This window comes from Notolabrus celidotus, chromosome 6 (genome assembly GCF_009762535.1).
Source record: "Notolabrus celidotus isolate fNotCel1 chromosome 6, fNotCel1.pri, whole genome shotgun sequence".
Taxonomy (NCBI): domain Eukaryota; kingdom Metazoa; phylum Chordata; class Actinopteri; order Labriformes; family Labridae; genus Notolabrus; species Notolabrus celidotus.
This window is the reverse complement of record NC_048277.1, coordinates 31,473,021-31,498,719: the sequence shown is the minus strand read 5'-3', so window position 1 is coordinate 31,498,719 and position 25,699 is coordinate 31,473,021. Positions and strand designations below refer to the sequence as shown.

The window sequence follows — 25,699 nt, the reverse complement described above, 5'->3', positions numbered from 1 at the left end:
CAGTCAGTCTAGAGCCTGCCCATTTTCTCCTGAAACATCTCTATACATGTTGAATCTTTTTACCTGTTGATGATCCAGGTGACTTTACTGTCTTTTCTTGTAGTGACACCAACAGCTAAAAAATGTCAGTCTGAAAAACAAATCAGCAGTGAGAGGATTGTTTGGTAGAAATTTTGGCTGGTGTCAGGTCAAACAATGTATTGTGATAATCAGTGAGGTAAAACACAGAAGACTGAATGTTAGCTAACTCAAATATTACAAACTGATAGCTGAAACTGTTCAGGGATTGAAACTCCCCCCGGTAAAAGAGGCTTCCTCTGCTGCAACACGTCCTGGTCTTTGTTCGTTGGCTGGCAGGAGTTTTTTAATCAGATGAGCTTTTTCTATTAACCATATCTCATTTGTGTATATCTATGAAACGCCATCGATTTATCTTTTCAGCCAGTCTTTGTGGTTTCAGAATGTAACCATTGTAGTTCATTAGTATGATCATATAGGTTTAGTTGTGGTACCTGATGGGGCTAATATCATGGCTGCAGTGTTGAACAAAAAGGTACTGAGGATTTAAGGGTGTAGTGTGTATACTTTATTTGGTCCAATGTTATGTTCTACCCTTTACAGCTGACATGATAGAAGTAGTTTTGTTTGCTAACTAAATGCAGATAGTGTATCATGAGTTTAGGGCATAAATTAAAGGGACAGTTGGTTTGTTGTTCTTAAGTGGTGTTCTTTTTAGTGTGTGTGTTATCCATAGGGAAAGCCAATCAGCTCAGCCCCTTTGTTGAGAAACTGGCCAGATAACTGACACAGTGGAAGTGTGGGCTCAAGTTTCAGGGCTTTACTTTGCCGTCAGAGAGAGCCTATTTTATTTTTTTTTTAGCGTGGACGCAACACAGACATGTTCCTCCTCCATCACACACAGGTCAGCTGTTTAGGTCACTGACACCAACATCAAGGTTTGGTTTGGAGTTTCTTAAACGTATCAAAATTGGTAGAGCTGACCCCATCCGCAGCGTCTGATAGCCTTGCAACAATTATGGTTTTGGTTCAAATTTGCTAAATTATGACCACGTCCCGATTTTAAAGACTGTTTGGTTTGAGTGAATTAAACATGAAATAACCCCAACCCCGACACGAGGAGTCAGTGTTTCAGTCATGTCCCTACATTAGGTGAATAATCCAATCTTGTTACTAGTAGTAGCAGTTGGTAATCAAGAAGTGCATTGTGCTCTTAGACACGTGAGGGTGCTGCCCCCGCTGGAAATTTAAGGCATCACATCTTAGAGGACGCAGCTTCGGCGGAGACTCCCGGACGGCTGTAGACACGCACGGGTGTGTTCTGACGGAGACAAAGTGGAGAGGAGAAGATGGAGAGGGCTGGTGTTAGCCTTTTCAATATCAAGCATGTATACAAGTAGGAGTATGTTAAATTAGTGGTGTTATCCTGATATATGGAATAGGACCATCAACCATGTGCAGTGTGCCTGAAGTCTGTCAGAGAACAAGTTTAACTAACTTTATCTCATCAACAGAGGGAATTGAATCCAAGTCTGTTAATATGTCACTGCTAAATGTGTGTTTGACTATCTCTTGCTGTATCCAGTTTACTTTTTTTATTTTTAACTCTGTTTTCATCTTTGATTCTCATAACAGCTCTTCTAGAGACAAGTATTACAAACTAGCATCTTCTAAAAACATCTCAACATTAAAACATGCATAAAACAAAGACAAGGAGAAAATAACATACGTATAAATGAAGACGATCCCGCTGGGTGTGCTTCTTCTTCGTTTCTTCCACAGAAAACTGACTGATACATCAGATTGATTTCGTTACATAGGAATTTTCAGTCCAGAGTAAACAACAGATGCTAAATCTCATTTGGGATAGATATCACAGACAGGGAGATATTCTAGGTCCAAAACCCTCCCTCTTCTTCAACCAGAAGTGGAAGAGAAAAAGAACCACCATGAATTAAATGTTATTCCTTTGATGAAATGATATTAAAACTTTTGGTTAACTCCTTATTGACTGATTTAATTTCAAATCACAGAAAGCAGAGTAAAGAATAAGACAACCTTGTGTGGAAAAAGTGCACGGTAAGTCTAGGCTGATGTAGTTGGTCTTAAAGAGGAAGGTTTTATTGGAAAGATTAAATTGATTGGCTTGTTTTTGTGTCTTTACAAAGATTTATACAAAATCTTGCACACTAATATTGCATCCTCACCATGAGAGTCAAATATCTATTACAAAGACAGGTTTTTCAGATAGTTTATGGACTTGATGACTCGCTTCATGAAAGAAATGTTCAGTGTTTTAGAAAAGCACTGGATGCAGTTTTCTCAAAAACAATGTGGAATAAGTTGCACATTTAATTTTGGTAAGCAGGCCAAACAATGTCCCATGCATCATTCCCTCTGATCAGAGATAAAAAGTAAACCAGTCCTTACAATGCTTGAGAAGTAGTTAAACTGTGAGTTCACTGTATAGTTTTCATGCGACAACTCTGAACAGTTTATAACAGTCTTTTAGCCCTTACTTAAAGGCACAGTTGAGACTCTTGATGTTAGCTTTTTGAGGTACTTATCACCAAATCATTGATAAGCACGGCCCTGACTCTCAAAAAGGTCTATGCTTAAAGAAGTCCTGCTCGTTTAAAGTTTACCTTATATGTTTTAACATTTTCATCCTGATGGCATATACATTTTTTTAACCGTACATATTCCAAAGCATGAAGTTAGCAGATCAGCAATTTTTTAGTAGACAACAAATATCACAAAACAAGATGAAGATGGAAAGAAAGAGAGGGAAAACTTCTTATGTGGTAAAGTTATTCCACTTATTTATTTACAGCTATCTTTTCAGGTATGGCAGGGCTGTTAAACAAGTGACTAGCAGGCCTCAGTGTGCTTAAGTGTCTTGACAAAATGCTTATTTGACACACAGGAAATGTGTGAGGGATGTAGAGCAACCCCCAAGCAGAGCAGAGAATAAGCTCTGCGGTTGGAGCGATATAACTCCTCATATATGATAGCTTCATTTTGTGCTTCCTTCTGCTCAAACAAACACAAGAACACAGTTTTTCTCAATCCAAATTTAATACAGCACATTAGAGCTCGACAGGTCTTGAAACATAATGCCTGACATTTAACAAGACAATTTTTATGTGTGAATCAAAACACCACAACACATTTTAAAGGTTACAAAACTGAAGGAATGAAGCGGTTAGTCATTTACAAATGAACAGTTTCTCTTAAGCAACTGCTGAGTTACCGGCCTCACTCTCAATGCAGACATTTAGTCTTGCATTTAATCTCAACAGCAGACAGAACATTTTTGAAGCGTGAATCCTCTAAAGACTTGTTTCTCAAATAGAAGTTTATGTTTTGGTTATGGATTTGAGAGAAACGGTAAGAAAGTTATGTTTTGTCCCATAAGAAGAAAGCAGAGGAACAAGTAGCACTGTTTTAGATAGTTCAGTAATTATACCCATGGCTACTGTACCTGTTTCCATTCACAGCATTTACGATGAGCACAATAATACAAATTGCGAATGCCACAGCTACCAGAACAGTAGCTGCGATGTTGAGGTTGCGGGCAGTTGAGGCATAATAACGAGCACCCTCCAAGTCACCAGCCCCCCTCCGATCTCTGGACTGAAAGACAGAACAACCCTCATTAAGTCAAGTAGATTTTTCCATTCATTATGTTTTAGTCACTATTGTGTGCAGAGGAAAGCATGATTGTTTTTTCACAAACTGTGATTCTTCTGAACCATGACACATTTCATATAACTGATGGTTTGGTGTAATTAATAGCAGAAAAAAAATCCCCCAAATGACTATACTTTTTGAGATACTAAACAAACAACATCAATGATGTTTCTGCATGCATAGCTGATGTTTCTAAACTCAAAGATGTTTTGATTTTTTTCTGGATCTAACCAAACATTGGGAAAAATGAAGTCCTCTCTTTTACCACATTCACCACTGGAGATAGAGATCAGAACGCCACCAAATGTGTTTTTTGTACAGACAATTTTTTTTTAATGTACTTTTTCATTTTACACATATTGTCCAAAAGCAGAAAATATACAGGAAAAGCCATCAGCAAGCAGTTATCCAAGGCTGTTATGTTAAGTAGCTGGGCGTTTTTTATGTGGCCTTTTAAGAATTAACACTTTGATTATTGTGCTCTGTCTGTTCTTGTTGAGATAGTTAACGCACATAAAGACACAGTCCTTTGTTTGTTAGATTTGTTTTAAGTTCAAAAGTCAAAAATGAAAGATAAGTCATTTAAAACTGTGACATCTAAACTGACCTTGATGGAGTGGATGAGAGCCGCCAATCCGAGGCAGAAGGGGTTGGAGTAGACAAAGCAGCAGAGAGACCAGATGATGTAGTCCTTCGGGGGCTCAGTGATGATGTTCACAGTGGTGGAGTGAACCATTGTGGGCCCTCCAGGCTGTGCAGGATAACCTGCATACCCCATCCCCTGCAGTGGAACACCTTCAGGATGCATGATGGTCAGCTGAACTGTGCGTTTGAAGTGCAGGCTGTAGGAAAGTGTGCACAGAGTGTGTGAAGCTGAGAGTGATGATGTGTTCCTGTCTTTTAAAGCACAGGTTGTTTTTTCATCAGCTGCCAGCCAATGTGAAAAAACAACCAGACCACACTCGTGTGAAGACATTCTGATCTAGCCTATTGCAGGATCAATCAGTCAGTCTAGAGCCTGCCCATTTTCTCCTGAAACATCTCTATACATGTTGAATCTTTTTACTCGTTGGTGATCCAGATGACTTTACTGTCTTTTCAATGTAGTGACACCAAAAGCTAAATAATGTCAGTCTGATAAACAAATCAGCAGTGAGAGGATTGTTTGGTAGAAAGTTTGGCTGGAGTCAGGTCAAACAATAATTTGTAACCAGGGAGGTAAAACATAGAAGACTGAAATGTTAGCTAACTCAAACTGATAGCTGAAACTGTTCAGGGATTCGAGTCCTCATTATTTGAGTCCGAGTCCAAGTCGAGTCCTCACCGGTAATATTAAATATTACAAGGATGGCAGCCGTCTGAATCCAAACTATTGACTGTTAGACTGGCTCTGTGGGACCTTGTGGATGTGTAGGAAACACATTTATTTCATTAACATTGGTGTTGCAGCTATTTCCATTATTTGATGTCAGAAATATTAATTAATCTTACATATTCATAATAATTTTTACTTTATGTAATTTATTTGTTGTTGTTTATATTAAGGGCAATGTCATGTGCATTATTATTATTTTATTTTAGTAAGCATTTTGATAGTTTGATGGTTTTCACCTGGATGGGCAGGTAAGATAGGAGGGGCGGACACAGGGAGAGGTGAATAGTTTGGGGGTTTTCCACCAGAAGACATTAGAGCACGAAGACGCTTCAGACTGTTTGGTGAGAAACTATCTTGTTTAATAAGACATCAGAGAATCTGCAGTTTCTCTCTCACTTCTCTGGATTCATCCTGATGTCTGTTAAAGTTTGAGCTCGTCTCTTTCCTTGATGGGTCTCTTAAATCTCCAACATGTTGCTCTGCTCTCGCTGCATTTACTGTGAAATCTTTGAAGGAGAAATGCACGGCTGGTAGTGTCTTTTAATCCTGGCAGACGTCACATGAACGCGCATGTAGGTGAACGCTCGTGCCATGCCCTCGCTCTGAACGGAATACATTTTATGAAACATATAAAATCTAACGTGAACATTAAAACAGTCTGAATCAATCTATAAGCCCGAGTCCTCCTTTCTGTCATCCGAGTCATTTTGCAAGTCAATGCTTGAGTCCAAGAACGAATCCGAGTCATTGGTGCTTGAGTCCAAAGTCAAGTCACAAGTCATCAGTGCTCGAGTCCAAGTCAAATCATGAGTCATCAGTGCTTGAGTCCATGTCAAGTCACGAGTCATCAGTGCTTGAGTCCATGTCAAGTCACGAGTCATCAGTGCTTGAGTCCATGTCAAATCACGAGTCATCAGTGCTTGAGTCCAAGTCAAATCACGAGTCATCAGTGCTCGAGGTCAAGTCACTAGTCATCAGTGCTCGAGTCCAAGTCGAACCATGAGTCATCAGTGCTCGAGTCCAAGTCAAATCACGAGTCATCAGTGATCGAGTCCAAGTCAAGTAACGAGTCATCAGTGCTCGAGTCCAAGTCAAGTCACGAGTCATCAGTGCTCGAGTCCAAGTCAAACCATGAGTCATCAGTGCTCGAGTCCAAGTCAAATCACGAGTCATCAGTGCTCGAGTCCAAGTCAAGTCACGAGTCATCAGTGCTCGAGTCCATGTCAAGTCATGAGTCATCAGTGCTCGAGTCCATGTCAAATCACGAGTCATCAGTGCTCGAGTCCATGTCAAGTCACGAGTCATCAGTGCTCGAGTCCAAGTCAAACCATGAGTCATCAGTGCTCGAGTCCAAGTCAAATCACGAGTCATCAGTGATCGAGTCCAAGTCAAGTCACGAGTCATCAGTGCTCGAGTCCATGTCAAGTCATGAGTCATCAGTGCTCGAGTCCATGTCAAATCACAAGTCATCAGTGCTCGAGTCCATGTCAAGTCACGAGTCATCAGTTATTCGAGTCCAAGTCAAACCATGAGTCATCAGTGCTCGAGTCCAAGTCAAGTCACGAGTCATCAGTGCTCGAGTCCAAGTCAAACCATGAGTCATCAGTGCTCGAGTCCAAGTCAAGTCACGAGTCATCAGTGCTCGAGTCCAAGTCAAACCATGAGTCATCAGTGCTCGAGTCCAAGTCAAATCACGAGTCATCAGTGATCGAGTCCAAGTCAAGTCACGAGTCATCAGTCCTCGAGTCCATGTCAAGTCATGAGTCATCAGTGCTCGAGTCCATGTCAAATCACGAGTCATCAGTGCTCGAGTCCATGTCAAGTCACGAGTCATCAGTGCTCAAGTCCATGTCCAATCATGAGTCATCAGTGCTCGAGTCCAAGTCAAGTCACGAGTCATCAGTGCTCGAGTCCATGTCAAGTAACGAGTCATCAGTGCTCGAGTCCAAGTCAAGTCACGAGTCATCAGTGCTCGAGTCCATGTTAAGTCACGAGTCATCAGTGCTTGAGTCCATGTCAAATCATGAGTCATCAGTGCTCGAGTCCATGTGAAGTCACGAGTCATCAGTGCTCGAGTCCATGTCAAATCATGAGTCATCAGTGCTCGAGTCCAAGTCAAGTCACGAGTCATCAGTGCTCGAGTCCATGTCAAATCACGAGTCATCAGTGCTCGAGTCCATGTCAAGTCACGAGTCATCAGTGCTCAAGTCCATGTCCAATCATGAGTCATCAGTGCTCGAGTCCAAGTCAAGTCACGAGTCATCAGTGCTCGAGTCCATGTCAAGTAACGAGTCATCAGTGCTCGAGTCCAAGTCAAGTCACGAGTCATCAGTGCTCGAGTCCATGTTAAGTCACGAGTCATCAGTGCTTGAGTCCATGTCAAATCATGAGTCATCAGTGCTCGAGTCCATGTGAAGTCACGAGTCATCAGTGCTCGAGTCCATGTCAAATCATGAGTCATCAGTGCTCGAGTCCAAGTCAAGTCACGAGTCATCAGTGCTCGAGTCCAAGTCAAATCATGAGTCATTAGTGCTCGAGTCCAAGTCAAGTCACGAGTCATCAGTGCTCGACTCCAAGTCAAGTCATGAGTCATCAGTGCTCGACTCCAAGTCAAGTCATGAGTCATCAGTGCTCGAGTCCAAGTCAAGTCACGAGTCATCAGTGCTCGAGTCCAAGTCAAGTCATGAGTGATCAGTGCTCGAGTCCAAGTCAAGTCACGAGTCCTGCAAAACGTGACTCGAGTCGGACTCAAGTACTAGAACACTGGTTAATAATAGATCAGAGAGTACGGTCTAGACCTGTTCTGTTTGTAAAGAGTCTTGAGATAACGTTTGTTGTGATTTAATGCTATATAAATAAAGATTGATTGATTGAAGTTTTGTATGTATGAGGTTGAATTGAAATACTTTCTTAGCACAGGGAAGCTCAAACAGAAACAGAAATGATGTCAGAAGTTCAGTTAGTACTGCTTGTCAGTAGTTTGATTTGCACATAAAATGAAAACATTTGTAGTTATTTAGCTAAACTTTTTTTCAGTTTCACTCCTCACACTGCTCTGAACCGAGGGAAAATGTGCTTTAAAAGGAAAGAAACAGAGACAAATACAAGCTGCTGTTAAGCTTTGATTACAAATTAATACAGGCACTAAATACACATCTCATCTGAAACAGTGTCCCAATTTAAACATTCATGGAATATTTTTTTTAAACACATTTGAGGGTTAAGAAATCAAACACAAACAGGTTATACAGCATATCGGACGGTGACACATTCATTTGTTTGTGTCCTTTCTGGGGTCTGCAAACATAATTTTAAACCTTAACTCTAAATCTGGAATAATCTGTCTTCTCTTATTTCAGAAGATAAATATTCACTGTTAATCTACCAAATTAACTCTAAGGTAACTGAAAGCACTAATAAACAGAGCAGCTAATCTCTGATCATTGAGTTAAGGTTAAAGCCATTTGTATTTGGTACTTTTAGTACAAAAAGGCACGACAGACTTTAGATGAAGTGAAAATAACGACTGACACTTCATGTGAAAACACAATGTTCAGTTTTTGTGGTCAGAGGTTCAGTCAATCGTGAGAGAAACTAGGCCATGAAAAACCTGATCATCAACCACAGTGAAAAAAATACTGCTAAAGCCACAAGCCAATCATACAAACAAAATTCAAGGTTCATGCAGTCAGGCACAACATTGTACTTGATTGTTTAAAGATGAACAGCTGGATTTGTTTGTTACAAATTTGCATTATTCCAACATATTAGTTTACACAACCTGAGAAATTATTGGCAACAATCTCATCATACTACTACTTGAAAGAAGTTGGGGTTTAACTTTATAATCCAATCAAACCAATACTGGAAGAAAAATATACATTACTCTCTTTATTTGGTAAAAGTCAAGCCCTATAATTTAGAATGTTTCAGATATATTCTATAAGGTCAAAAATGAGATACTCTGAACGGAATACATTTTATGAAACATATAAAATCTAACGTGAACATTAAAACAGTCTGAATCAATCTATAAGCCATCAGTGCTCGAGTCCAAGTCAAGTCACGAGTCATCAGTGCTCGAGTCCATGTCAAATCACGAGTCATCAGTGCTCGAGTCCATGTCAAGTCACGAGTCATCAGTGCTCAAGTCCATGTCCAATCATGAGTCATCAGTGCTCGAGTCCAAGTCAAGTCACGAGTCATCAGTGCTCGAGTCCATGTCAAGTAACGAGTCATCAGTGCTCGAGTCCAAGTCAAGTCACGAGTCATCAGTGCTCGAGTCCATGTTAAGTCACGAGTCATCAGTGCTTGAGTCCATGTCAAATCATGAGTCATCAGTGCTCGAGTCCATGTGAAGTCACGAGTCATCAGTGCTCGAGTCCATGTCAAATCATGAGTCATCAGTGCTCGAGTCCAAGTCAAGTCACGAGTCATCAGTGCTCGAGTCCAAGTCAAATCATGAGTCATTAGTGCTCGAGTCCAAGTCAAGTCACGAGTCATCAGTGCTCGACTCCAAGTCAAGTCATGAGTCATCAGTGCTCGACTCCAAGTCAAGTCATGAGTCATCAGTGCTCGAGTCCAAGTCAAGTCACGAGTCATCAGTGCTCGAGTCCAAGTCAAGTCATGAGTGATCAGTGCTCGAGTCCAAGTCAAGTCACGAGTCCTGCAAAACGTGACTCGAGTCGGACTCAAGTACTAGAACACTGGTTAATAATAGATCAGAGAGTACGGTCTAGACCTGTTCTGTTTGTAAAGAGTCTTGAGATAACGTTTGTTGTGATTTAATGCTATATAAATAAAGATTGATTGATTGAAGTTTTGTATGTATGAGGTTGAATTGAAATACTTTCTTAGCACAGGGAAGCTCAAACAGAAACAGAAATGATGTCAGAAGTTCAGTTAGTACTGCTTGTCAGTAGTTTGATTTGCACATAAAATGAAAACATTTGTAGTTATTTAGCTAAACTTTTTTTCAGTTTCACTCCTCACACTGCTCTGAACCGAGGGAAAATGTGCTTTAAAAGGAAAGAAACAGAGACAAATACAAGCTGCTGTTAAGCTTTGATTACAAATTAATACAGGCACTAAATACACATCTCATCTGAAACAGTGTCCCAATTTAAACATTCATGGAATATTTTTTTTAAACACATTTGAGGGTTAAGAAATCAAACACAAACAGGTTATACAGCATATCGGACGGTGACACATTCATTTGTTTGTGTCCTTTCTGGGGTCTGCAAACATAATTTTAAACCTTAACTCTAAATCTGGAATAATCTGTCTTCTCTTATTTCAGAAGATAAATATTCACTGTTAATCTACCAAATTAACTCTAAGGTAACTGAAAGCACTAATAAACAGAGCAGCTAATCTCTGATCATTGAGTTAAGGTTAAAGCCATTTGTATTTGGTACTTTTAGTACAAAAAGGCACGACAGACTTTAGATGAAGTGAAAATAACGACTGACACTTCATGTGAAAACACAATGTTCAGTTTTTGTGGTCAGAGGTTCAGTCAATCGTGAGAGAAACTAGGCCATGAAAAACCTGATCATCAACCACAGTGAAAAAAATACTGCTAAAGCCACAAGCCAATCATACAAACAAAATTCAAGGTTCATGCAGTCAGGCACAACATTGTACTTGATTGTTTAAAGATGAACAGCTGGATTTGTTTGTTACAAATTTGCATTATTCCAACATATTAGTTTACACAACCTGAGAAATTATTGGCAACAATCTCATCATACTACTACTTGAAAGAAGTTGGGGTTTAACTTTATAATCCAATCAAACCAATACTGGAAGAAAAATATACATTACTCTCTTTATTTGGTAAAAGTCAAGCCCTATAATTTAGAATGTTTCAGATATATTCTATAAGGTCAAAAATGAGATACTTGATCTTTGCTTCAATTTCAAAAAAAGCACACAAATGCTAGTGATCTTTTTTTCCAGATTGGATGTTCAATCAAACACATTAGCCTCAAATGATTTGATCAGAAAGAGATCCATCCATCCATTGTCTTGACCGCTTATCCCATTAGGGGTCACGGGGGGCTGGAGCCTATCCCAGCTGGCTTTGGGCGGAAGGCAGGGTACACCCTGGAAGGTCGCCAACCTATCACAGGGCTAACACGGAGAGACAGACAACCATTCATGCACACACTCACACCTACGGGCAATTTAGAGTGATCAGAAAGAGATCTTTTTTGGAAATTGAAAGCTTAACGATTTTAAAGACTGTTTGGTTTGAGTGAATTAAACATGAAATAACCCCAACCCCGACACGAAGAGTCAGTGTTTCATTCATGTCCCTATATTAGGTGAATAATCCAATCTTGTTACTAGTAGTAGCAGTTGGTAATCAAGAAGTGCATTTTGCTCTTAGACATGTGAGGGTGCTGCCCCCGCTGGAAATTTAAGGCATCACATCTTAGAGGACGCAGCTACGGCGGAGACTCCTGGACGGCTGTAGACACGCACGGATGTGTTCTGATGGAGACAAAGTGGAGAGGAGAAGAGGAAGTAGGGTGGTGTTAGCCTTTTCAACATCAAGCATGTATACAAGTAGGAGTATGTTAAATTGGTGGTGTTATCCTGATACATTGAATAGGACTTTCAACGATGCAGTGTGCCTGAAGTTTGTCATAGAACAAGTTTAACTAACTTTATCTCATCAACAGAGGGAATTGAATCCAAATCTGTTAATATGTCACTGCTAAATGTGTGTTTGACTATCTCTTGCTGTATTTTCAGTTTACTCTTTTCATTTTAAACTCTGTTTTCATCTTTGATTCTCATAACAGCTCTTCTAGAGACAAGTATTACAAACTAGCATCTTCTAGAAACACTATGAAAGCTATCTAAATGACATTTTTGAAAACACACTCAAGTCTTTTAACCTTTGCGTACACTCAGCTGTTGTAGATTTTTATGAGACATGCCCTGAGCGAATAAAAACATTTTAACATCATCCCTAGGCGTTTTTCAACCGGAGGAACTTTACCCCAGAACTACGTGTGTTTCGACCGGTGGACCCAGGGTCTAAATTGAGTTCAGGGGTAGATAATCTCCCCCTAAAAAGCCCCTGCTAGGGGGGTAGTACTTTTCAAAGGTCTCGGGGCTTTCGGGGGGCAGGGTCTGCAATGCTGAACGTGTCTGATTGGTAGATTAACCGCAGTGTTTGAATTCGGCCCGTTGTCCACAATAACATCACACACATCTGTGATTCACTTGATTTCCCTTTCTTTAGTTTGTTTTTATTTGTTCTATCTTTTTTTATATGTGTGTGTACTTTTCAAAAGAAGAAGCTGTGATTCTCTTGATTTAGCAGCTTGTAACAGTAGTCTTCTCTAAACCCACCGTGAATGTGTCTCTCCTGGTGTTACAGTTTTAAAAGTGACCCTGTGAACTGGAGACCTTCAGCTGAACGTAACTGTGTTTCAACAGCTGTGTAAACTCCACAAACACAGAGGAAGTTCCTGGGAATGCAAACTAGTTTAGTTTTTTAGAAAGATTTCAAAATCTCATCAGATATTTAATGATCGTCTAAAGACGTTTATGAGGGATGCATCCGGCTGAAAGTCTCCAGTTAACAGGGTCGCTGTTTAAACCAGAACACCGGTCGATCTCTGCCACGGCTTTTTGAGTTAAAAATGATTTTAAAGCCGTGTTGAAACATCTTTGCTACTCGCGCTTATCTCCTCTCATCAGGCAAGCCACATCCTTGTCCTCTTTTAAATATCTTTTAAAAACACACTTTTTAAAACATGCTTAACTTATCACTGACTTTATAATTTCTGCATGGTTTTATTATTGTCTACCTCCTGACTTAAGTGTAAGTGCCTGAAGAGGTTTTTTTGGGGGGGGGTTTCTGATCAGACTTAGGCTGTTTACCTTCTGGACCTCGCTGTTGAACTTGTTGAGAAGGGTCTGAACCCTGTTTCCATAGTCTGGATGGACAGCCTTCAAGTTCTCCACCTGCATGAAAAAGCACATAATGAGACATCAAGGCACTGAAAGACAAATGATTTAAACAGCTGTCATCTGTCAAATCACACCCATGCAGTCCAGATATCTGTATCTTGTATGGTATGACACTAAAGGAGGGAGGGAGTTGCCAAAAAAAATTCACAAAATCTGTTGGTTTCCATCAGCTCATGCATTTTGGAACTTTGTGGTTAAAGTGAAACAGTAACCAAACCACAGTGAAACACAGACGGTGTTCATTCAGCAGAAAGTTTTTCCAATTCTTGCACAAAGCCACAGAGGTCTGTTGTTGCGGTGGCCTGCTGACATTTACAGGTGGGGGGGTGACGCATAAAGGAAACAGATATCGAGTCAGACGCTCAGGTTAAAAAACCAATGATCCACCCCCACCTCTCCCTCCTGCTGCTGCAAAAGAAAGAGTCTTCGCAATCCAAGTCCAGAAGATTTAATCTTAATGCAATATCCACAGAGATCCACAGATGAGCTCAAATCTATGCTCCTGCTTCAGTTGTCTGCAAAGTTTGCATGCATAATAATGTTTCCTTTACATTTCTTACAGAACTCTAAAACTGTCTACAGTATGAAGTGAGAAATTTCCATTCACCTCCCCCTGAGTACACAAAACCGCTTCTTTGGTTCTCAGAAAGATTCCCCCTGTGGCTTAAAAGCAACAACGCTCAGTAAATGATGTTTTTTTCAAATATTTAAAATATTTACTCCTAGTATACTATACATCCAGATTTAGCACCTGTCAACAGAGCCTAAACTCACCACACAAGGGTTAGCTCTCCATTATATTACTGTGCTTGATTGGCCAGCCAGCTCACCTGACTTAAACCCTACAGAGAATCTGTGAGATATGGGTTGAGAGAAAGATGAGAAATTTCCAGACAACTCAGGAGTTTGTTTGTTTTTTATTTGAACTGATTCATTCATTCATTTGTCTTTTAGTCATTTATGTATTTATTTAAATTATGTAGTATTTATGGAATTATGTTCAGACTAAAATTGTGGGCGTGTCAGACTCTGAAGTTTGGGGTTTTCTTGGCAATCTGCCAAAAACTTTTGCACCACCTAAGCCAGTATATACTCTCAGATCTTGCTTTCACATCATGTGGGGACTTGTATCAGACGGCGGTTTACACGTGGCGGTGGCTCGCGTAGGCAGCGGCTGCAGCATAAGACTGTAAAAAATATGGACGTAGGATCCGTGACATCACCCATCTGTTTCTGAAGAGCTGTTTTGAGACCAATCGGCTGCGGCAGCCATATTGCTTCTGTCGAGCCAGTGTGACGTAAAGAGGCGGGCTTTGAGCCTCCTAGCCAACAGCTGCAGTGTTCCTGCAGGCAGCTGTGCCTCTCATTGGAAGACTAGTATTCTCAATATCTTCTAAATTACCGAATTAGAAAAAAATTCACCCCCCTCACAGTGAGAGGACATCTAGAAATTAGCTATTCAGACTACACTCATCTTTTGTACCAGGCTGTAAACATGTTTATTAATGCTGCAAAGATCGTCTTTTCCCCATTCATGTGTATGTGACTTCCGGTACTTCCGGAGCCAGCCTCAAGCGGATCCTCGATGAACTGCAGCTTTTAACACTTCCGCATTGGACTCATATTTTTAGACCGGAGGTTGCCGCTTGGGCTGCAGGTGTGCGAGGGCCCGTTCATCGCCGCTTGCAGCTTTAATTTATCTTGTTATTGTTCTATGATAAAATACAACATTTACACTTTTATAAGAAATTCACTCTTACTGGTTTTGATGTACGGGGCAACACTTATATGACTTTTTATTTATTTATATTTACTTATTTATTATGTTTTTATTTTTCATTAATTATTTTAATGTTCCTAATGTATCCTTTTCACTTTCTTGCAATTCTCTCGGTGTGATGTTGTCCTTTTATCTGAAAACCTCTTTTATTGTCCTTTTAATACTTTTATTTACTCATCCATTTTTATTTATTTATCTTTATTTATTTATCTTGTTCATTTATCCTTGAAAAACCTCTTAAACATTGATTATTATATGTGTTGCAGAAAAGAGCAATCAGTCTCATAAATAAGGTGAACATACTAAGAGTCTGTTTATCAGCTCACATGTGTTGAAATTTAAAGATCTAGTTAACTTTAAAAACATTATTATTTATGTTTAAAGCCAGAAACTGATTTTTACCTGAAAACTTAGAGAAGTTGTTTTTGTTTACATCTCATAAGGACGCTCATAGACGGGAATTTAATTTCAAAAGTCCATACGCACGCACTTCATTAAAGCAAATGTGTGTTTCAGTTTCTGGAATTCTCTGAATGTTGATATCAATTATTGTACAGTTTAAAATAATTTTAAAAGCTAAAGTAGTTGGGAACTACATACTTATCCTGTAAATCTGTATTTGATTGTTCAGTGTTTGTTACATTTGATGTTTTGTGAAAAGAGAGGGTGGTTACCAACGGGTTAGCCGTCTGGTTTAGTGGTAGATTATGTTGAGATTAAGGAGAGGGGCAGGTACTAGAAGTTTTTCTTCTTCCTGCTCCTGTTCGTTCATGGACAGTGTACACACCATTTTGTGAAGATGTGTATCAAATAGGTTGTGGTGTCAAACACTGAAGTGAGCATATAAAATTCTTATGAATGAATGTACAATTAGACTTGTAAAATCAAAGAACTTTTAACCAAAAGTTATAAATGAGACCTGAATGTTTATCTGGAATGTTTGTAACATAATTGCTCAATAAAAATGTACTTGAGACACAAAATAAAAAGAGAAGGAGGAGGAAAGATTCGCCACAAAACCACGGACGAGTTGAAGGCTGCCATCAAAGCATCCTGGGCTCAATAACACCTCAGCGGAGCTAAAGGATGACTATTACTAAAGATTGATTAAGACACCTCTTAATAAAAGCTTTAAAACATGTAAGGCACAAAGGTAACAATAGTGTGTGGAACAGTTAATGTTGACCCACCATGCGCTTTTGGATGAAGAGCTGAGCCCCCTTCAGGGCTCCGGCCATGTTCTTGCAAAGTCTCTGCCGCTCCTCCTCATTCAGTACCTGGGTGTAGAACGTCCGGACCTGAAATTAAAAATAAAAACCTGCTCAGAGAAGATCAAAGCAAAGCTCATTTGAAAGTATTTGATTCAGACACTGAAGTTTAAAAAATGCTCCTGCATCCTGGTCACTTTAAATCAACATTACCAGACATGTAGATAAATCAACTTATGTGAACCACTTTCTGAGTGACTGATCATTGATCTTCATGTCAGTCTTTATTTAATTTAAAGTGGTATCAACTTCAGAAATTCTTTATTTATCCCGGGGAGGGAAATTTGGTCATTATAGTATGCTCTGAAAGTCAAAATATTAATAGAAGAAGGAATAAAATTAGATACACATAGAAATAAAGTTAAATAAAATAAAGATAAATCAAATCAAATAAAATAATATATATATATAAAACAAATAATTAAATAAAAATAAATAAAAATAAAGTATGTACAGAAGCGCAGAGTAGTTTGAATAAACTTGCTTCACTTGTGGAAACCTGTAGACATAATCTCAACATACTGTATCAAGCTCTTTAAGCTGTCAGTTTCTGTTCAGGGTTTGGTGAAGGGAAGGAAGTAAAAAAAAAATAAACTCTAGTTGAGCCATGGAAGAATACAGAACTAAAGTTGTGAAAAATCAGAAAATCGAAACAAGGGGTTGATGGTGAAACTCTGTGGCGGTAAGTGTAGCAATAGTGTTAAGAGTTCATTCTCTGTGTTTTCACTGTGATAAATATGTAATGCAATCATTCAACCTACGTAAAACATTAAATCATTTATTTTCACAGCAGAAAAATGAATCTATGTAAAAACAGGATTACAGCAGTGACAATCAAATAGCTTTACTGTGATTCACTAAAGACTGGCCTCACACTGACCCCATATTTAAACCTCTTGTATTGTGTGATGTTTGCAAATCAACAAAGGGCTGCTTCCTCCTCTGTTCTGGGTGTGTCATTTTTGTCGCAACATTGAAGAGTAGGAGAAGTGAGTGATAAATCTGTGTTGAACCCAAAAAAAAAGACATATCTCTTTTAAGCACGTATTTGATATCTGCACTTTGAACGTGACAATTAAACAAGAGTGGATTCAACACAGAACATGAAAAACACAAACAAACAAACAAACAAATAAACCTGTGGATTGAAGTGTATTCCTAATTATTCCTGCCCCCTTTTTCCTTCATGACAGCTTTGCACACTCTTGGTATTCTCTCAGTCTGCTTCATGAAGTGGTCTCCTGGAATGGGTTTTAATCATAGACTGTAAATAAAAATGGACAGCGTTGCTCCGCCTCTTCCCGTTGTACAGTTCTGAAGCCAAAAAATCCCTCTCCTGGGCGCAGCCATTGTGCAGCCAGAGCCTGTGAAGCCTTTGTAATAAGCTCCGCCCTATAGCGTAACGTCACAAGACGCTGTGTGCCCTTTAAAGTTTCGTTCTACGGCGGCTGTGAATCAAAGGAAACCCGGAAGTAAAACCCGTTTTTTTAAACTCTAATAACTAACGAAAAAGAAACTTTTCAGAAAAAAGAGGCCTTGGACACAAAACAGTCAAATACTAACTACATATAACCACAGCATACGGATGTGAGAAACATTCGTACGACGTGTATTTATTTTTTAAAGTTTGACTGCTCCCCCATTCAAATGAATGGGGGAGACGGATTTTTTTGACCTATACTGCAGCCAGCCACCAGGGGGCAGTCACACTGCTGAAAGCCTCACCACCAGGGCCGTATCCGGCACGCTTGGTTTTAATTAACATGAGCCTTGTCAAGAGTTACTTGCCTTCTTAATGTGTTTGAGACCATCATTTGTAGGGTTAGCACACAATGGATAGCCCTATTGGACTACTGTTGTAATCCATATTATAGCAAAACCAAATTATTTCATAGTTGTGATGTCTTCAGTGTTAATCTACAATGATTAAGATAAAAAACATTAAATGAGAAGGTGTGAGAAGGTGACTTTTGACTGGTAATGTATGCATAATGTATGGTCAATAACAGTTGTTATTAAAATCCAAATATCCACCCAATATGTCAATAGCAAAGCAAAAGAAATAACCAGGTATCTCACTCATACTTCTTCTTCCTACCAGTCATATAAGGATCATATTTGATGAATGCCATGGCCACCGTTACGTATCTTTTACCTGTGTGACATTGTCGTCATCTGAACTGTTGTAACGACCCACATCTGGGGACACCTTGAACTTGGACTCCACACACCGAGGCTGGACTTCAGGAGCGCTGAAGCTGTTGGGGTAGTAGTTTGGGGCTCCACCTAGAGGCCAGACAGAGCAAGCATGGGTGAATCCAGTAGGACAAATGCTGCTGGGTTGAATTATGCAAGTCCTGAACTCAATGAGACAGATATTAACAGTGAGGTTTTTTATTCTTTAAACTCTATTAAGATAAGAAGAACACATTCTAATCACTCTCAGTAGCATTGGTGGAGGCTTTGTGAGGCAGTTGCTCTAAAATCTGTTCATTGTGTTGATGCATTGGAAACAGTATTGGTGATGACTTTTTATGAAAGGTGTAGAAACATCACAGTTAAGGAGTAATACATGTCTTTCTCAGTTATTTGAGAACTAAATCTGCTATTTGGATGGAACGGATGTGAACAGGAGGAATCATAACAGCAAAAAAAATCCATAAATTATACAAGATGGACTTTTGAGACCACCTGCTTATACAACAAAGCTTTCGTGCCCGTCCTTATTATTGCGTCACACTCAAGCTGGACCATGCCCTACCTTGGTTGTCAAACATGCACATTGGACCATCGCGCTGGTAGTTGCTCACACGGGTCCTGAATGGACAGTTGACTGGGAGCTGAAGGTAGTTGGCTCCCAGCCGGTGCCGATGTGTGTCTGGATAGGAGAAGAGTCGGCCCTGGAGAAAAGTTAACACACAACAAACAGAGCGTCACTTCACTTCACTGGAGGTGTTTGTGCTTTCATGAATGAGTTCACGAAATGCATATTAATTCACAGCATTAGGTCCTGCTGGATGAGATTGTGGGAGTCAGCAAATAACCAGTCTGAGATGCCTGGACAGAGGGGCTGTTATAATCATTATTACAGTTATGGAAACATTTAAACTTTTTCATGAACTATTTTTATTTTGAGGCCACTAAAAAATGTAACTTTTTAAAAATGACCTCTAGTGTCCACCCTGTCCAGGCAGCATTTGTATTCATTTTGATACTGCTCCTATCTTTTGGAATAGATTTTAAGATGATTTTATTGGTTTTTAAATCTCTTAATGGTCTTGCTCCTTCTTATTTATTAGATTTGCCTTTATCATATGAGCCAGTAAGAGCCCTCTTCGGGTAGTGGACTTTTAATGGTACCAAAAGCTACAACAAAGACTCACGGCGAGGCAGCCTTTTATCATCACGGCCCACGTCTGCGGAACACCCTACCTGAAGATCTGAGGGCTGCACAGAGCATCAACATTTTTAAAATGTCACTTTATTTACTTATTTATTATCTTTGAAATGTATTTTATTTTGGTGAGTTTAATTTCCTGTGTTGGGTTTTTAACATCTTGTTTCCTCCAGTGTTTCCTCATTTAGATATCATGAGAGCGTTTCCTCAGTTTGTTTCAGCAACCTCTTTTTTATTTTTCATTCATTTATTTATTTTATTTTGTTATTATCATTATTGTTGCATATATTGTGTTCTTAACCTTAGGATTGTGGGGTGGGTTAGGAGTCAGGGCTGGGGTTGGGATTAGGATGGGGGGTCTTTTATTTCTATATATCTTTCTTTCTTTTGAATTTATTCTATTTGAAGTTGTTTTTATGCACAGCACTTTGTGTTACAATGTCTGTATGAAAAGCACTTTATAAATAAAGTCTGATTGATTGATATAGCTTCAAACAAATGAAGGTAACACAAGTTATCAATTTTTCAGACTCGTGTTTATTTGATTTTACGTTATTTGTTCTTTTTAAATTCAATCTCAGGGGGAGACATGTCTATGGTGTGGAGCTTACCTGCAGCATCTTGTCTGGGCTTGCCTCGATGCCTGGTGGCATGTTGCTGGGATCGAAGGCCAGCTGCTCCACCTCTGCAAAGTAGTTAGCTGGGTTCCTGTTGAGCACCAGCCTGCCCACGGGGATCAGAGGGTACTCTTTGTGTGACCAAACCTACATGAGAAAACTCTGTTAGAAACAATTCTGGACAGTACTGCGGGATGGGCAGTGAGTGCCTAAAATGATTTGTTATTCTGTCTTCTTTAGCAGGAAATAAAATGTTTCTATAGGTTGTTTTCAATTTGAGGAGCTACTCCAACACAAACAAAAGTTTTAAGTTGATAAATTTGGTTTCTATTCATTAAAGAAGATAGCATTAACTTCGACATACTATAATATTCACAGACAATGCCCATTTTTCAATCTGTTAGGTGCCATCTGATATTTAATGGAGGTCCCACAGTGACTGCATCTTAACTTTTTAATAACTGCTGTAAAGGGATGTAGTACCTTGGTAAGATCAAAGGGGTTGAAGTGGAACTTCTCGGCCTCCTCAAAGGTCATGACCTGGATGTAAAAGGTCCAGGATGGGTAGTTTCCATTGGCGATGGCGTTGAACAAGTCTCCAATGGCGTAATCTGGGTTGGTGGAAGCCAGGTGGTCAGCCTCCTCGACTGGCAGGTTCTTAATGCCTTGATCAGTCTGACGAACAGAACATGGGACGTGACTACTCAGATCAAAATCTCATTAGGTGGCTCTATTAAGGTAACAAGGGGCTTCGACAGACCTTGAAATGAAACTTGCAGTAGAGACCCTCGCCATTGGTGTTGACCAGCTTGAAGGTATGAGAGCCGTAGCCGTTCATGTGACGGTAACCATCAGGCAGACCCCGATCACTGAACAAGAAAGACACCTGTACAGGAGAGAGGAGACAGAAAGCACATGAAGACTTTCTTTTCTGACAACAACTAAAAATGTATTCCACCAAACTTTACACGAACAATTACAGAAGTAAAAGAGCAACAGCACTACAACACAGTACTAACCTGATGCAGACTCTCAGGTCTCAAGCTCCAGAAGTCCCACACCATGTCAGGGTCTTTCATGTGGGTCTGAGGATTGCGCTTCTGGGAGTGGATGAAGGACGGGAACTGCACGATGCAAAGAACGCACAATAAGTAGGAATGATACACAAGTTTGGATTTTCATGTTCAATTGATGTTGAGATGAATGACACTGCTGTTTTTTTAAAAGTCTGTGTGTCTTGAGAAGCAATTTCTTTAATGTGGTCCTCTAGGACGCAATACAATAACTACACCCACTCACCAGCAAGGCGTCCCTGATGAAGAAGATGGGGGTGTTGTTGCCAGTCAGGTCCCAGTTACCCTCGTCGGTGTAAAACTTGACTGCAAAGCCTCGGGGGTCCCGCACTGTGTCTGCTGAGCCTGACTCACCAGCTGAAAATGAATACAACCTTATTCATAAAAAGCCTCAAAAGAGCATATTAGCATCAGTCTATAACTTCATATGTCGCTTTAGCAACAAGAAACTTGAAAAAATGAACAAACATCACACCCAGGATTACACTAATCCTCTTACTTACTCATATCTTTGTGTATTTTTTCATTGGGGATCCGTAAACAGTCATAGAGCGCCTTGATACTTAAAGTTAATCTTACCCACAGTGGAGAAGCGGATTGCGATAGGTGTTGTCTTGCCGACATGTTCGAACAACTTGGCCTTGGTGTAGCGAGTGATGTCATGAGTCACCTCAAAGTAACCAAACGCCCCTGTAACATCAAGAACACATCACAAGACATATGTTTTAGTTCACACATTAGCTGGTTAGCTGGTTCAAATATGTGTAGTGACAGCTCGGGCAGGTTTGGTGTTGTATAACCACGCACTGGAATGAATGCAGCTCCTTCCAGAGATGGCCAACAAACTTAACATAACATGACTTGTTCAATACTTGACTAAAGTCTGTGACCTGGATCTGAAAGCTCGCAAAGATTAACATTCATCTGGAGCTAATCCAAGCTTCCTGAGCACACATGAAAGCTCTGCTGGATAACAAGAACTGGTTTTAACTAAACAAATGTTGGACACCATGATGGAAAAATTACTGAGAATCAAGTGAAACGAGTCCTTCTCATAACTTTATCTTTAGCTCTGTCAGACCTCTGCTTAAAAGATGAGACGCAGGTTGGGATGGTGGCAACTGAGTGTTATTAACCCATTTTCATAAAGCTAGCTTTAACCAGTTTTAACAGTTTGACCAAATTAAAGATTTTACAGAAAGCCTTCCCATTTACTCTCGGTGCATTAGAGCCCAGGACCAGTTTTACAAAACTAAGTGGTTCCTTTTGGTTCCTAATTAAAAAAACATGACCAAAAGTTGCTGGGTAGGCGTCTAAGTCTTCATATCAAAAGTGTGGTCAGACATCTACTCTTGTTTCCATACACAATGAAGAGATTTGTCCTGATCTGAACACAAATATTAGCAATATGAGACTGCATTTTTAGGCAACATTGACGTCCACCTGCAACATCTGTGTCTGTATACAAAAACAAAACAAAAACAAACAAAAAAAACAAAGATGAGAATATCCAGCTCTACCAGCACCTCTCATCCCTTTGATTCAATGCTTTAACTGAGTACTTTTGAGTGTTTACATATCCCAATGAAGGACTGAAACATTGTTTACCCAAGGAGAGGGCTGATCAACAACAAAAAAACTTACTGCAGCAAGAAACCATCAGATCAGGATCCAAACTTTAACAGTTTTCTGAGGATCTAAATGTAAAAGAAGCACCTTTTAATTTCGTGTCAGCATGACACACATTGTTTGACAACACTTACCCGCCCCTTTGGCGTGCACCACTCTCTCTGGGATTCGTTCCCGGTCAAAGTGGGCCATCTCATCTGTGAACACCACATCCTGGACCAGCAGAGGGCCCCTTGGTCCTGCAGTCTGCTCGTTTAGTTTGTCTCCAATCGGATGGCCTGCCCCTGTGGTCAGAGTGTCAGGTCTCTGTGGCAAACAGGATACCAATAAGCAGAGAAATAACATAAAATAAAAAACTTACTGTAACATAAGACATGTCTCTATCTGTGCCCCAAAACGGTTGAATTCTCTTCCCCTTCACGATTCCGGTTCTCCCCCTCTGTTGAGACTTTTAAAAGTCGTCTTAAAACACACTTTTATTCATTAGCTTTTAACTTCCCCTAACCAAACTGGCTCAGATGTTTCACTTCACTGTAAGTTATCATTCTTGTTGTCATTATTACTGGAATTTAAATTTGAATTCTATCTCTCACCACTCTGATTTCTCTCTCTCTTCCTCCATTTGTGTTGTTTTTATTTCATTTGCTCTTTGTTTTCCTCATTGTCTGTTGTAAAGCACTTTGGATCAACTGTGTTGTGTGTACAGTGCTATTTTAATAAAGCTGATTTGATGTTCATGTATGTATTTGTTATGAAGCACTTTTAATGCACATGTTTCACAGTCTACATTTTTAGTGTGACTGCAAAGAAACCCAAGGATGTGTTCCCAAGTTTGAAAATCTTAAAATTACTTTTTGGTTCATTGATTTAAAGTGAAGTGAAAATTTACCATTATTTAGTCAAGAGCTAACCCTGACACCTCTATAACCTTGTTTTGTTTCTGAAGCATGATAAAGATTATTGGAGTCCAGCTGAAGGACTTGAGCTCCCTCTGGAAGAAACATGTGGTCCAGAAAGCCAGAGGAATAATAGATCAGCCTGGCCACACTCTCTCCTCTGACTTTTCTCTTATGCCCTCTGGGCGGCGCTGTTATGCATCCTCAAGGAAAACAAATAGATTCTCTAACTCATTTATACCTTCAGTTATCAGCCTGCTAAATGCTGAGAGGTAAGCTGGAACCAATTGTGGCTTATGCTATATTTGGAGTCTCAGGTGTATCTTCTTGATGCATCATTGACACTGTATTTATTGCTGATTCTGCTGATCTGTTGGCACTGACATGTGAATGTGGTTTTCTATATGTTTGTGAATGTTTGCATTTGTTGGTTTTTGTTCCCTAATTATTTAGATTGTTGCAGATGCTTCAGATTGTTGCACAGGGTAAACTGTAAACAGAATTAATAAAGTCGTCTGAACTGAAATGAAAATGCACATCCAATTCAAAAGATTGACTTCTTAATTGCATATATGTACACATGCATGCAAAACACATATGTCTGCATTTTGCATCCCAAAAAGTAAACAATAAAGACATTTGTATTCTGTGTCTTGTTTACAAACTCCAGCAACTTGTGATCTGCAAAACAGGATCCATCAAATGAACGTGTTGACATCACATGACCAGCAGAATCTGAATGAGTCAGTGCTTTTTCGAAAAGCTCACAGCTGAACTTCTGAATAAAAAAATCAACCATGCAGTGAGAGGAGGGACGTGCATGAAAACATGGGTTACTTTAGGTGATAGGGACCTTCTGCTGTGCTGTGCTGTGATTATATAACTCACAGGGTTGAAGTTCAGCCTCTGGACGATGACCTACTTCTTATCTTTGAGTTGCAGCTATGCAGACATTGAAGCTGACATTTTGGTGATAGTTGTTGGTCAATGTTGATTATGCTTTGCTATCAGACGAATGCAATCAGCATGCAGCATTAGCTTACAACTGCTGTCAGAATTGCTATAAAGCGCTTTATAACAACAATTACATCTGCAAATAGACACCTGGTGGTAGAAAACTTCATTTAAATGTCTTTTAATCTTGCCTGCAGAGTAAAAACTGCAATGTTAAAGGCTAACTCGTCCAACAAGCTAGCTAGCTTTTTGGACGTTACCTCAAACGACCCCTCACCCATTTTTCCTGCGCAGAAAAACATACTTGATGAAATGCAGGGTGACTACAGACCTGAACGCCTCTGCGCTCCCTCCATATCTTCATTTGATCAGTAGCTTTATCCCTGTTATCAGCCATCTTGACAGGTAAGTGACAACCAGACGTTTAGACGACAAACTCTTCGGAGGGTGTAACGATCAAAAGTGTTATCGTTTCTATCCCAGACAGTGCCTAGAAATTTCTTCCTGGACTTTGCTCACTGGCCCCGCCCCCTTCAGCGCCCCTCTCTTCTGATTGGCTGAAAGGGGAAAGCTGGCCTACTTTTAATGCAAGGCAGGGAGCTAAACTAGATATTTGTTTTTTGCTCATGTCAAGTATGTTAGGATGCATTTTGTTGAACAGTCTCTATTTGAATGTCAAAACTTGCTCAAGTTGTCTTTCTTTCACACATAAAATGTTTCATTTTGAAGTGTAAAATACTAGCAAAGCAAATTAAAAAGCAAATTTAATCAGAATCAGAATCAGAAATACTTTATTTATCCCAGGGAGGGTAATTCAGTCATTACAGTATGCTCTTCAAGGTTCAAGGTGTCTTTACTATCCCTAAGGGGCAATTTGTTTATTAGTCAGCGGTGACATAAACAAAACAGTACAACAAATTACACCAACAATAAAACATTTAAAACAATAACAACATAAATACAATTGCTATGAGGCATCATTAAGCAGGTTAGCTGCGACTGGG

General features: G+C 39.7%; 2 protein-coding genes across 3 annotated transcripts; both read right to left on the bottom strand.

Annotated features, from left to right (window-relative positions):
• Nucleotides 1-76: 76 nt before the first annotated feature.
• On the bottom strand, nt 77-25,218 carry cat (catalase). 2 transcript variants are annotated; one of them, XM_034685258.1, is made up of 13 exons: nt 25,027-25,218; nt 22,980-23,151; nt 21,796-21,906; nt 21,443-21,573; nt 21,163-21,267; nt 20,904-21,029; nt 20,627-20,818; nt 20,138-20,290; nt 18,891-19,029; nt 18,285-18,415; nt 16,052-16,159; nt 12,992-13,075; nt 77-1,339 (listed from the first exon to the last, which is right to left on the bottom strand). In XM_034685258.1, the coding sequence occupies exons 1-13, from the start codon at nt 25,090-25,092 to the stop codon at nt 1,274-1,276; spliced, it is 1,584 nt and encodes a 527-aa protein (XP_034541149.1). In that variant the 5' UTR covers nt 25,093-25,218; the 3' UTR covers nt 77-1,273. The 2 variants fall into 2 exon arrangements, with proteins under 2 accessions (XP_034541149.1, XP_034541148.1); XM_034685257.1 differs by lacking the exon at nt 77-1,339 and adding an exon at nt 8,191-11,587.
• Nucleotides 2,816-4,975, bottom strand: LOC117814130 (interferon-induced transmembrane protein 3-like). The gene is made up of 2 exons (XM_034685259.1): nt 4,319-4,975; nt 2,816-3,654 (listed from the first exon to the last, which is right to left on the bottom strand). The coding sequence occupies exons 1-2, from the start codon at nt 4,685-4,687 to the stop codon at nt 3,475-3,477; spliced, it is 549 nt and encodes a 182-aa protein (XP_034541150.1). The 5' UTR covers nt 4,688-4,975; the 3' UTR covers nt 2,816-3,474.
• Nucleotides 25,219-25,699: the final 481 nt, after the last annotated feature.